The following is a 12838-nucleotide window of genomic DNA, read 5'->3' as shown; positions in this document are numbered from 1 at the left end:
AAGGTTTCCTAGCAGGCACAGGATCGATCAGTCCGAGATGAGCTCTGCCTTTGGCTTTCTACCGGCTTCGATGCTCACTCATCCTATGCCCAGTTGCTCTAAGCTTATAACAGCTGCCATGGGAATCTTCCTTGTGGTGTGCACAGCCCAGAAACGGTGCTAGACAAAGCAGCCCGCTGAGCCAGGGGGTTTCCCTTTCACTCACACCTTCTCTTCAGCCTGGAATACTTCTGTCCCCTCTTAGCATCCTCATCCCACTTTGTGCTGTTGTTTGCTCAACAGAATGAACCCCTTACCCTTGCCCTGTGCTGATGAACAGAGCCGAAGAGGACGAACAGGTCCCCAGCTTTGATTTTCGCGGAGAGACCGACAGAGCAGGCGCATGGTGAGGGAGCGAGAGTGAGGGAAAATGAAGCTGTGGGTCTGGCACTGGAGGACTCTCCAAGCCATGCGGACTGGGGCAGCAGAGAGGAAAGAAGGCCTCATGTGGGGACGTGGGCCCAGAGCAGAACCTGCAGATGGGACGAGCTCAGCAGGAGCAGCAGGAAGGTGGGCACGGGGCGGGGGACTGTCTTGAAGCTCTTTTGCTGTCGTGCCCAGAAGAAACCTGGTTCTCAGATAGAGACACCAGTTTGTTCTGGAGTCCGGAGAGCCAAAGTTGCTTTTATGAAGCCTTTCTCAGGAATTATAGCAGGATCAGTGTCTTCTGTGTTGTGTGGCATCAACTGCATGAAGGGCTGTGGAGGTCTTTACAATATCCCAGAACCTGGCTTGGAGTTTTTAACAGACAAGGGATTCTGTAATATGCTCCATGTTGAGTAGGTGGTTCTCAGGCTCAGCGGAGCACACTAGAGGCCCCCTCAGTGTGTGGACTTGGTATGTGTAGAGGTGCCAGCTGGCCAACCAGACACCTGCTAAGACTTGGACGTTGTTTTTGTTTTTTGTTTGGCAATACTGAAGGTTGAATCCAGGGCCTTCACACTGAGCCCTTTTAAAAATGTTTATTATGAGACAGGGTCTCGTTAAGTTGTCAGGCTGGACTCAAACTTGCAGTCCTCCTGCTTCAGCCTCCCAGAGTTTGGGGATTATAAGCACAAGCCAACACACTCAGTTTAGGATTTCCTTTTCTTGAAAGTGACTTGTAAATACAGGTCCTCCTGTAGCCACTTCTGGCCCTGGTTTGGTAACTTAAGCCTCCTGCAATGCATCGGCTCAGGCTTCAGTGACAGATCCATCCCCAGTTCAGGAAGGGTGGGGTTGGGCATAATTCCCCCCTAATCCCTTTATGGTCAGCTGACTTCTTAAAAAGTGCATGTCTGTCTCAATAAATTCTTGAAAATAAAGATATCCTTGCAGCATCTCGAGTGCCAAGTGGGTATTAAATTCCACCCCCTGGTTCCCCAGAGAAAACAGCAACCTCAGAAGCAAGTCAAACCTGTCAGCAGAATACAGAAACGTCCTCTGGGCCTGACAGTTTAAAAGCAGTTTTGGGAAAGTGTGTCCAAGGGACAGCAGGGAGGATTAGACAGAGGAGACCACTTTTCAGATGAGAGATTTAGAAGACCCACCACCCACCTCCACCCTTGGGTTGTTCAGCTGGGTACAGAGATGTAAGGAATATTTTAATTCGCACTCAGAGGTACAGTTCAGTGAGCAGAGGTACAACGCACAGCAGGTGACCTGCAGCTGTTGTCCACCTGGAGGCAAAGCAGGGCCATGCCCTCAAGGTCCTTCCCGCCCGGTTCTCTACCCTGCAGCCTGGTATTGACCCTGGTTTGCACGCCCCGTCATAGCACCACAGACGGCAGCTAGACCCACGAGAAGTTTCTGGAAGGTCTTTTCCCAAATGCTGAACTACCATTCACATGCCCTCGTGCTGAAGAACAGTGAGCTGGGAACTAAAACACCCCGAGGAGCCAGCTGCCCTTCCTGCTGCCTGGGGTACGCCCCGTTATGTGACATTAGCAGCTTGTGGCAGCAGGCAGGGCTTGCCTGGGACTCACTATGTGACAGACCCTGCAAACGTAATCCTCACAGCAGTGGAGGTCATACTGAGGCAGGAGCTGTCGTCTCTGAGTTACTGAGGAGGAAATGCGTCATTGGGGAGTCAGTGACTTTGCCCAAGGACACAGCGCTGGGGTCTCGATGCCGGCGTTCTGAGCACAGGCCACATCACTGACCACTATGTCACACTGCCTCTTTAAGATGATGGCCCATGACGTGTTGTGGCAGCATGGCCTCTGCCCAGCATGTGCCGTGTCTCCCAGTCCTCTCGGGTAACTCAATTTGTTCTTCTCAGAAACACTTGCTTCCCCCACTGGCAAGGATGCGGTAGCTGACGTCAGAGGAAACTGTAAGGCCATGGGTGGGTGCCGTGGTTTGAAAGTCCCCTCCAAAACTCACGTTGCAATTCAATGCTACTGTAACGAAGTCAAGAGGTGGGATCTGGCCAGGGGCAGTGGTGCGCATCTGGAACCCCAGCTACTTGGGAGGCTGAAGCAGGAGGATCACAAGTTTGAGACCAGCCTGGACAATTTAGGGGGGAAAAAAAGTTGCGGGGAGGCTGGAGATTTAGCTCATTGGTGGATCATCCCTGGGTTTGATCCTCAGTTTGAAGGGGGAAAAGGAAGGGGGTGAGACCGAGAGAGGTGATTGGGTCATGGGAGCTCGAATCTTCTGAACAGATTTATGACATCAGCGCCAGCATGGGTTGGTGACCACGAGAGCAGGTCTGGTATAGGGTCAGTCCCTTCTTGCCCTCCCTCTGTCCCTTGAATGGTTACTTTTCCTTCCATCGTGGCACAAAAGCTCCTGCTCGCCAGGTGCTGTACCCTTGGTCTCCCTGGTCTCCAGAACCAACTGTGTAGACTGCACTGTCAACTTCTGCTGCTTATAGTGGGATGGGGGTGTTCTGGTCTGTGGCGTTCTGTTATTGCTGGCAAAAACAGACTAAGACAGTTTGTCTCTAGAAAGTGCATCGCGTGGGATTTGGGGCTTGAAACAAAGACAGAGGTTTCCAAGGTCATCCAGGGGCTGAGAAATGAGACCCAACTCGACTGACTGTGTATTTTGTGCGTTCATTCATCCGCTCACCCCATCCCCTCCCAGCCACCTTCTGGGCCCTGCCTGCTTGGGATCTCCAAACAGCCCGATGCAGTGATGTAGGGTGTCCTGCTGGTCTCCTTCTTCCCTTGCCCCCTCCTCGGGATGGGCCCCAGAACCTAAGGGAGAAGATCTAAAGGGGCAGCAGTCATGGAGCCATGCGACGGTGTGGACGGCTGACGCACTGTGTACAGCAGAGGCTGATGTGCCAGGAAGTAGAGGAAGCCACCCAGGGCCGCAACCGCTGTGGCAGTGCGGTGGCTGGAACAGCCATCTGGGGGTGGGGAGAGAGAACCTGATGAGTGCCGACTTGGCGACTTCAGCCCCTTCTTCAAACAGCCTGTCTTGGGCTGGGGATTTAGCTCAGTGGCACCTCACGAGTGCAGGGTCCTGAATTTGATCCCCGGTGCCAGAAAGAACAAAACGAACAACCTATCTAATCTATTGTAAAGAAAATGCTTTTCTAGTGCCACCAGGCCAAGCTGCCCAGTGCCATGCCGCTTTGGTGCCCTGTGAGGACCTGCTTTGCTGGAATCATCTAACCAAATAGGTCGGATGCCTGTGAGCTGGCTGTTCCACTCCCCTCCTTGCTTCTGCAATGAGCTTATTTACATTTTATTAATAAAAGATGGAAGCCAACATCTTTTCTCCCTTCCGTATCCCTGCCTGCCCATCTCTCTTCCTTTCTTCTACGTGATTCCTTTCCTTCTCCCACATGACCATGTCCTGCTCTTGATTTCTGTACATCGTGGGGCTGACGGTGCAACGTCCCATCACAGCAGGACACTTGGGGGCACAAGAGTCACTGTCCCTCATGGCCCCAGACAGCGGGTGGAAAATGGGGCAGCTGGCGATCAGCAGGTGGCATGGCCCCTGGGACCGTCTATACCACTTGCCCATCAGTTCTTTCTTTGGCCCCTCCCTGACTTTCCTCGCTCCAAATGCTGCACACGGACCCCTCCCAAGTATACTTCCATGGTGCCTTGGCCCAGGTGTCTGGCAAGGTTTGTCCAACAGGAGGCGCTGTCCGATGAGAGAAGAAGCAAGGCTCTGCTCAACCCTGCTCCCCCAGTGCCTCCTGCAGTGTCAGCCTCTGGGCTTCCCTTTTTGTTCTCTGCTCTTCCACCCCCCCAAGTCACATTCCCTACATGAAATTTCCTCTCTGAAGTTCCTGATGCAGGTTCTAGTCCATGATCCAACTCTGAGCGAGGAGCACTGCTTCGCAACCCAATTGAACCTCTGAGCTTCTCTGAGACCAGCCCTCCGAACAGAGTCCTCTGTCCCTCTGAACTGTCTGAGAGAACTTTTCCTCTATCTCCCAAGTGTGAAGGCCCTGGGACCCTGTCCTTCAGTGATGGAGCAGCCTTTTCTTCAGGGTGGGCGCCTATATCAGAAGAGAAGGAACAGAACCAGGCCTTGGCTTTCAAAGGTGTCTTGGTTCCATGCCAAGAAGCCCCCTCACCTTTTGTGGTGCTGGGGATCGAACTCAGGGCCTTTGCATTGAGCTACATCTCCAGTCCTTTTTATTTTGAGGCAGGGCCTCCCTGAGTCACTCAGGCTGAGCTGGAGCTCATAATGCTCCTGTCTTAGCCTCCCAGAGTGCAATTCCCCTGGGCATTTTTGTTACCTGTAAATTGTTTTTCTCGTCTCTTGACTCTTCTGAGAGCATGCTGTTGGTACAGAGGGTCTGCGTGTCTGACTTCATCCCCAGCGGCTGGAGAAGAGCAAATGGTGGACTCATGATCTTTGAGTGGTGCTTGATAAATCTGTCCCCCTCTGACACCACAAGCAATGCAGATCTTCTCTGAGATGCTGAGGCTTTTCCAGAAGTTTCCTCCCACATCTGCCTGCGTATCCTTCCATGTGGCTTAAATTTGTGGTCTGCTTCTGGTTTTTCGGATTGTGTTCCCCAACCACCCATACAATCCGTGCTGGATGGAGGGGACATGAGGGAGGCTACAAGTCCCTACCACACCTCATCCCCTCCCTTTGAGGTCTGGCGGGCCTGAGACTCTTCATTCCGCAAACTTCTCAAAATGACGGCATTTGCTTCTTTGAGGATCCGCGTGTCCCACTGAGGACCCAGCATTCATTTCCAGGGAGCCTACCTTGCCCCCAGCATGGGCCTGGCAGTGTCCTGTACTCTGTCTGTTCCCCCTCAAAATGGGGATAGTGGCTACCATTATGCTCATGAAATTATAGGTAGGGAGACTGAGGATCAGAGAGGGAAGTGACTTACTCCAGAGGTGACCAACTGGCAAGTATCTTGTGGCTGGCATCTTGCACCTCTCCACCTTCAGTGTCACCTCCCTGCAGAGGTCTTCCCTGACTACCCCGCCTGAAGGACTTTCCCCAGTGTTCTTTCCCTTCTTTGAATGCTGTCTCCTTCACAGCCCTTGTCAGAACTTGTCAATATTTCACTTGTTGGTTTGTCTCGGGATTTCTGCCTCTTTCCCACAGGCCTGACTTTCCCCCACCCTACAGATAGTGTCTGGTGAGTTAGTAGCTGCTGAGTAAATTCTTGTTGCATGAATGAATTCGTGAATGCAGTTGTAGGGGCTCTCATCTTTTGACAGGACCGCCTCCCATTCTGAAAAATGTTGGCTCCAAAAGCCCTGAGCCCATCCCTATGGTGTGTACGTGTACAGGAGCACACGCACGTGTGTACATACGGCGCATGACTCTTGGCACCTCACACCAGTGCGTTCTCCCTCCTCCCCAGCCAGGGCCGAAGCACAGCTTACCAGGCACTCCGAAGCATCCTTCCTGTGGCCTCTGCCAGTTGAGAATGGCCTCAAGCCACTGGAGCTTATAGAAGTCAGAGAAGCCGCCAATTCCACAGAACATGACTGGAAGCAAATGCAGGGGACTGTCAGGGGCCCGTCATCCCAAGCCCACCTCCTCCCCTCTCTGGGGCCGCCATAGTGCCACCTGCCTTCTTCCGCCTGGGACCGGAAGGAGATTCCACCTTAGCGACTGGGGATCCCAGGCTGTGCCCTGACTCCCACGTAGGGCCCTCCTCACAGGCAAGGAGCAGCCCCCAAGGGTACTCTTTCTGCCTCTTCTCTAAGGCTGTGGGAGTCTGTTTGCCAATCAGGTTGTTAGTCTGTCCAGAACTCCATCACTGGGACAGCCTTTGGGGACACAGTCACACAGTGACAGGTAAATATAGGATGCTTAGTTATATATGAGTTTCTGATGAGCAACAAATAAAATTTTAGGGTAAGCACGTCTCATGCTAAGCCCATACATTATATAGGGTGTAGTTATACTGAGATTTTATTCATTACTCATCTGAAATTCAGGTTCAACTGAGCCCCATGTGGTTTTACTTGCTTAATATGGCAACCCCGCTTGTGTATACACGTGTCTGTCCCCATCAGGAGCACCCTGCTGATTTGTCCCAAGACCAGAAGGCCAGGCGCACTGTTTTCCATGAAGAGGTCCTGGATGGGGTAGGCATATCTGATGGTTTCAGCTCTCTGGTTCAAGTCCATCATGTTGGCACAGAAGACGCTGATGTAGTGCTGGCTCCGGCTGAACAGTCCCTTCGTGCATCCTTTCTGGGGAAGAAACACCCAGAGACAAGGGTATTGGTGTGCAGGAAAATTTGCACACTCTGTCCCAGAGAGACCAGCAGTGTGAGACGGGTCCTGCAGGGGCTGTGCTGGGGCAGGTCTCTCCTTCCCCGGGGATTTTTCCTTGTCACGGTCCCAGCTTGTTCCATCACTGGGGGTCAGGAAGAGCTGGGTGCAAGTTCTGACTTGGCGTGACCTGGGCCCAGCTCTGCAACTGCCTGCCCTGGCTTCCGTGCTACTCCAAGTGTAGGCTCCAGACCTGGCTACACTATCCCGTGATGGCGAAGAAGAACACCCACTGAGAACACGATTTAGAAACTTCTGCCACAGTGGTCGGAGTAAACTTTGACCTGGTCAGTGCAATAGACATAATAATTCAGCTTGTAATTTGGCTCTTATTACATTTTCAAAAATGCTGGTCTGTTGTAGCTTGCATTGAAAAAGTAATTTAAATAAATCCCATCAAGCCAGGTGTGGTGGCGCATAGCTGTAATCCCAGCACTCGGGAGGCTGAGGTAGGAGGATCGCTGTGAGTTGGGAGACCAGCCTGGGCTACACAGTGAGTTCCAGGTCAGTCTCACTACATAAGTGAGACCCTATCTCAAAAAAACCAACCCCCCCCAAAAAAATCCCATCAAACAAAGGATTTCTGGCCAAGTGTGGTGGCACACATCTGTAATCCTAGCACTTGGGAGGCTGAGGCAGGAGGATCACTGAGTTCAAGACCAGCCTGGGCTACATACATAGTGAGTTCCAGGTCAGTCTCAACTACATAGTGAGACCGTGTCTCAAAAACAAAAACAACAACAAAAAAAACCAACAAAGGATTTCTAGGATCTAAATAAAATATTTGGACTAGAGCCCAAGTTTGTGGTATCAATATATATACATGAGGTGATCAAAATTTATGATGAACGTTTACATTTTTAAAAATTTAGCTCAGTGGCACCACTCATGCCTGGTAAGTGTAAGGTCCTGAGTTTGAGCCCCAGTACTGGAAAAAAATACATTTAAAAGTTTTCATTACAATAAAAGACACACTGCTGTAATCTCCCTCAGAAGACTCCTCCTTGCTTCCAACACCTTTATCCCGTTGTTCTCACTACTTTCTGAAGCAGTTCAGGAGCCCTTTTTTGCGTCAAAAGTATAATGAATGCAGCTGCTGAGTGCCGTCCAAGGGAAAGGCGGGCTTATGAAAACATTCCTGTGTGTCTTCATTCATCTTATTCACCAGATCTGGTACCGTGCAACGGCTGGCTCTCTTCCAAAGGCAAAATGACCACAAAAGGTCAGTGTTTTGAATCGGTTCAGTCCATCGAGAAAGCCACGATGGCGCAACTAAAGACATGAAAGAGGACTTCTGGAGCAGCTTTAGAAAGCGGTAAGAATGATGGGGTAAGTGTGTTTGAAAGGAAGGGGAGTATTTTGAGGTGTATCGATGGTGATGTGTCTTATATTGTAGTACATTAAAAATTTTAGACATTTACCATATACTTCAACACCTTGTAAACATAATTTAGTCCATAATTTGGCTTTTTATTATACTTATAAAAATATTAGTTTGTCTCACCAAATAAATAGTAATTTAAAAATCCCGTCAAGCAAAAGATTTCTGATCTCTGAATAGCCTTGGGACCCACAACTTTGAAACCTGCCCCTCCTTTCCCCTAACAAGTTCAATTAGTTTTTTTTTTAAATTTATTTGTTTATTTTGAGACACGGTCTCACTATGTAGTTGAGTCTGACCTGGAGCTCACTATGTAGCCCAGGCTGGTCTCCAACTCACAGCGATCCTCCTGCCTCAGCCTCCCAAGTGCTGGGATTACAGGTGCGCGCCCCCGCTCCGTGTGGTTTTGTTTTGTTTTTTTTTAAAATAAAAAGCTAAAACAAATAAGTGAATATAAAGCTTAGTGTCTTCCATATTTCAAACTATTACTTCATGTCATTTTACTGTCGAAGTTGTCACCCCACCAGCAGCAAGGACACCCAGGCTGCTGCTTCTCCCTTCCTTCTCCGAATCCCTCCGTCCCAGCTGTCTTCATCTGAGGACAACTCTGCTGTCACTAGCACCACTAGGGGCTTGGCTCGGTCTCCTGCAGGTGGCTACCAGCCAACTTTGTTCCAAGTTCTTTTATATTCCTGTGTGGCTTGCTGAGTTCTTCTTCCTGATTTCTCTGTTTTATTCTCTCTCTTCCTCACTCTCTCGTGTTTTTCTGATGCCTACCGTCCGGTTCAGCTTGCAAAGCTCTCTGGCCGGTCCCACAGAATCCCTACTCCTACCTCCCCCTGTTTGCAATTTAATCAGCTCAGTCACACAGAATTTTCTCTGACTTTTCCCTCTTGATGGCTGAAGCACAAATACAAGACACCACTTCATTTCCTGGTACGCAGCACACAGACTATGCTGCCAGGAATCTCCGTACCTTCCTCTGTCCTTCCTACTGGGCACTCACCATTCTGGCCCAGAGGAAGAAAAGCAGCTGGTGGGACAGGCAGTAGCCAGAGCAGCCAGGCTTGGTCATGAGTGTCCTGCAGAAGTCTGAGAGCCCACAGGGCTGGCTGCTGGTGTTCCTGGGGGAAGACATGCCGGGCTGTTGAGTTCAGTGCTGCAGGCCCAGCCTGTCTGCCCAGCTTGTGATCGACTCCTCCCTACACTATAGGTTCCAGGCTGTGGATGGGTTCTTCCAAACATAGGTATAGTATAGGTATTCTCTCTGGGAGGCTGAGGCAGGAGGATCATTGTGTGTTCCAGCCTGCACTACAGTGAGTTCAAGGCCAGCCTGAATTACACAGAGAGACACTGTCTTGAAACAAACAAATAAACAAAAGTTCAAACCCAGCCTGTGCAACTCAGCAACTTATTGAGACCCTGTCTCAAAATTAAAAAATAAAAAGGATTAGGGAGGCAGCTTAGTGCAAAGGCCCTGGGTTCAATCCCCAGTAATGCAAAAAAAAAAACCAAAAAACAAGACAAGACAAAACAGATGTCTTTTGAACCGAGTTGCTAAATCAGCACCCTTAGCTCTGGGGAGATGATCCTGGAGCTTGGGAAGCCACCAGGGGCTGAGACTGTGTCAAATGTCATCTTTCGCACCACAGTCTTAAACAGCTGACTTCCGAACCTAGACAGCTTGGGGGTCTGGGCCCTACATACTCATTCGTCCTGTGACAAACCTCTCCCATAAGCAGGGGTTCCGCAGGGGAGTCCCTCACTAGAGCACAGCCCGTTGGCAGCCCGGCTGTGGCCTGGCCCAGACGCTGCTCTGAAGGGTGCGGAGGACCTGCTGCCCATTCCTCCCTAGGCCCTGCCTGGGGCTGCCCTGGCCTTACTCCAAGCCCACCCAGCTGCAGATAAAGTGGGGCAATAAGCTGGGTCCAGTCCTGCTCCTGGACCTGAGGGACAGGGCTGTATGACAGACATCAAGCTTGTAAGATAGGGCTGTGTGACAGATGAGGGGTCACCTTGTTTGGGGGAGTGGTTCTCTGGGCAGCATGGAGCTGGCCCAAGGGAGTGAGTTACCACGGTTAGGGGTGAACAGGATGGGGTGGGCCAGGTGGGAGGAGCAAGGCTTTGCTTGGGGTTGGGCGAGCGGCCTTTGAGAGTTCTCAGAGGTCCCAGGGGCTGGATCTGGGTGGCCTGGAGCCCTGGAAGGGCTGCAGGAGCTGGGGCTTTGTCCCCGAGCCAGGGGAAGTTGAGGTAGCTTCCCGCTGGGGAGGAGTTTGAATAGGACTGTGATGGCGTGGGAGACCATGGCCAGGCGCCTTCCCAGAAGCTGTGCCTGCTTCTGCACAGACCCCTGGAGGCAGCCCCGGAGGCTGAGACCGAGCAAGTGGAGAGAAGAGCTGGGGTTCCAGAAAGCCAGGAAATTGGGGCATACCCTGTTCCCAGCAGCAGCACCAGGCAGGAGTCGCTGCTGTCCTCTGAGAAGGAGTCCTGCAGCTCAGGCCAGCGGTAGACTAGGGAGGCATTGGTGTGGGTCCAGGTGTGGGGCAGCTTCCAAAACCCGGGCTGCAGGCTAGGCTGGAACTCTGGCAGAGCGGGAAAGCAGGCGGAGGGGGGAAGGGCGAGAAATGACCTGGAGCTGTGATGACCCCAGGGCAGGAGAAACCCCCTAACCCCAGCCGAGGGACTGTCCCACCCCTGCACCCCACCCTGGCTGCCCTGCCCAGCTTCCAGCCCAACCTCTTGGGGGGTGACGGTGGGGACTGAAACACGGCAGAAATTCCTTTCTTAAAAAACAAGCAAAAACCGGAACACTTTTTCCCCAGTCCGTAGGGACAGTGATGGGACGGGCTGTGACTATGTCCGCTGCATCCCACGGAAGCTTGAGACTCGTGCTAGGGACTGAAGACCCCTCAGGTCCTGCTGCACAGGGCAGTGCTCCCCACACAGATGCTTGGTGGGCGGCTTCTTACTCTACCTGTCCCATTCCCTTGTCTGAAGGATGGGAACAGGCCTCACTCCTGGGTGTGTAGGGGTCAGATGAGGGTGGGAACCTCTGCTGCAGAGGAAGAGGAAGGGCAGGGTGGGTCACCGAGGCGGGGCTTCTGGCTGAGAATGAGCTGCCCGGTAGCTCAGGATTCCCACATGTCTGTTGTGAACCCCAGAGACCTTATGAGGTACTGCTGTTCTATATTTCCCAATCCAGGCCAGGATTATAGGATAGGATCTTCTGTAGGGACCCTTGAAGCTGGTGAGACGGATGCTTGGCATTACAAGGCACAGGAGAGATGCCGGCATGATGCTAAGGTTAGCTGTGCAAGGGGCGGACTTGCCTTTCAGATACACCACCCTTGGGAAGGGCCAGGGCAGATCTGTCCTTACGGTCCGGGAAGAAGGCCCCCTAGCGATGGGTGGTGGGAGACATCCTGCTTGTCCCTCGGTGTGGATGGGATAGGTCATTGCAATTGGAGTCAGGGTGACCAGCATTTTAGGGTGTGGCTTGCTGGGCTGGCAGTAGACAGGTGTGGACCATCCCACTCTGCCTCACTCTAGGAGGAGCCCATGCCCCAGGCCCCAGGGTTACCTCTTAGGTACTCAGGGTCACTGATTTTCAGGTAGGTGATAGATCTGTGGAGGAGAGGGGCCAGCTTGTCAGCCAGGTGCCCAGCACGCAGGCTCAGGGGCTGCAGCAGGGGGTCCGATGCCCACGTCTCCTGTGCACCTCGGAGCTGCACTGGGGGAGCAGAGATCGTCATTCAACAGCTGCCTGGTCAAGAGCTCCTCTGCCTTCCCTGCATAGGGCCGGGGAGGATTCCCTGAGCTGACTGGAAACCAGGCCTTTGTGGGCTGATTTGGGCAAAGCGTGGTGGTCAGGGTGGTAGAAGGTGGGCGCTAAGAGATCAGTTTTTGCAGCTGGCCTGGGGTCAAGTCCTGAGTCTGACACTGTTTTTGTTGAGTGACCAGAGAGAGTCAGAATCTCACTTCTGTCCATCTCTGTCTTCATCTGTAAAATGAGGACAGGGAGTCAGTACTTCCAATCTGGTTTTGTAAGGATTACAGGAGCTGATGTGTGAAGATTTAGCAGTACCCACTGCACCAAGGAAGCCCTTGAGAAGGTGTGGCCCTCAGTATTACCTGCGGGGATTTGGGGTCTGGTGTCCTTGGGGAGGATGAGGGAGGGCTTCAGGGCCGCTAGAGGCAGCTGGAGGAGCTCTTTGCTCTTGGGTAAGTGGCCACTCCTCTAACACCCCAAGCATTTGTATGGGTCCCTGAAAGTACTGTGGGTCTGTGACTCATTGTCTGCTGTTCCCAGCTGGGAAGTTGGCTCTGGGCGATTGTGATTATTAATCATTTCTAGAGGAGTCTGAGGGAGGGCTGGGCTAAGTGAAGGGGACCCTGCTATGCTTCTGGCCTCCACCTAGTCCTGGCCTAGAGCAAAGCAGACCTGGAGGGTGGGCTAGGATTGTGAGGCAGCAGAGACAGGGAGAGGACATGGGTTGGCCACGTAGCTGCAAGGAGACAGACAGAGATGCCCACTGCCTAAGTCCAGGATGATGCCAAGACAGTGTCCCTAGGTACAAGGTAAGAGGGCATGGTGATGCATACTCGTAATCCCAGCACCCTGGGAGGCTGAGTCAGGAGGATCACAAGTTTGAGCCCAGCCTAGACAATATAGTAACTTTTTTTTTTTTTTTTTTTTTTTTTTTTTTTTTTT

General features: G+C 52.1%; 1 protein-coding gene across 3 annotated transcripts in view; it reads right to left on the bottom strand.

The window, feature by feature from the left end:
- Window positions 1-2639: 2639 nt before the first annotated feature.
- CUNH16orf89 (chromosome unknown C16orf89 homolog) overlaps window positions 2640-12838 on the bottom strand; it is an 11802-nt gene continuing 1603 nt past the window's right edge. The window contains exons 2-8 of one of the 3 annotated variants that reach the window (XM_010644139.3): window positions 11708-11857; window positions 10559-10709; window positions 9134-9251; window positions 6530-6665; window positions 5847-5951; window positions 4730-4816; window positions 2640-3376 (exon numbers count right to left, since the gene is read on the bottom strand). In XM_010644139.3, coding sequence (XP_010642441.1) covers window positions 3222-3376; window positions 4730-4816; window positions 5847-5951; window positions 6530-6665; window positions 9134-9251; window positions 10559-10709; window positions 11708-11857 — 902 coding nt within the window. In that variant the 3' untranslated portion in view covers window positions 2640-3221. Of the gene's footprint in view, window positions 3377-3705; window positions 4487-4729; window positions 4817-5846; window positions 5952-6529; window positions 6666-9133; window positions 9252-10558; window positions 10710-11707; window positions 11858-12838 lie in introns of those variants that run through there. The other 2 variants (XM_019210643.2, XM_033758663.1) reach the window with 2 other exon arrangements.

This window comes from Fukomys damarensis, unplaced genomic scaffold (assembly GCF_012274545.1).
Source record: "Fukomys damarensis isolate Sample0158 unplaced genomic scaffold, DMR_v1.0_HiC HiC_scaffold_34, whole genome shotgun sequence".
In the NCBI taxonomy this organism is placed as follows: domain Eukaryota; kingdom Metazoa; phylum Chordata; class Mammalia; order Rodentia; family Bathyergidae; genus Fukomys; species Fukomys damarensis.
The sequence above is the reverse complement of the archived record's forward strand: the minus strand, read 5'-3'. Positions and strand labels throughout refer to the sequence as shown.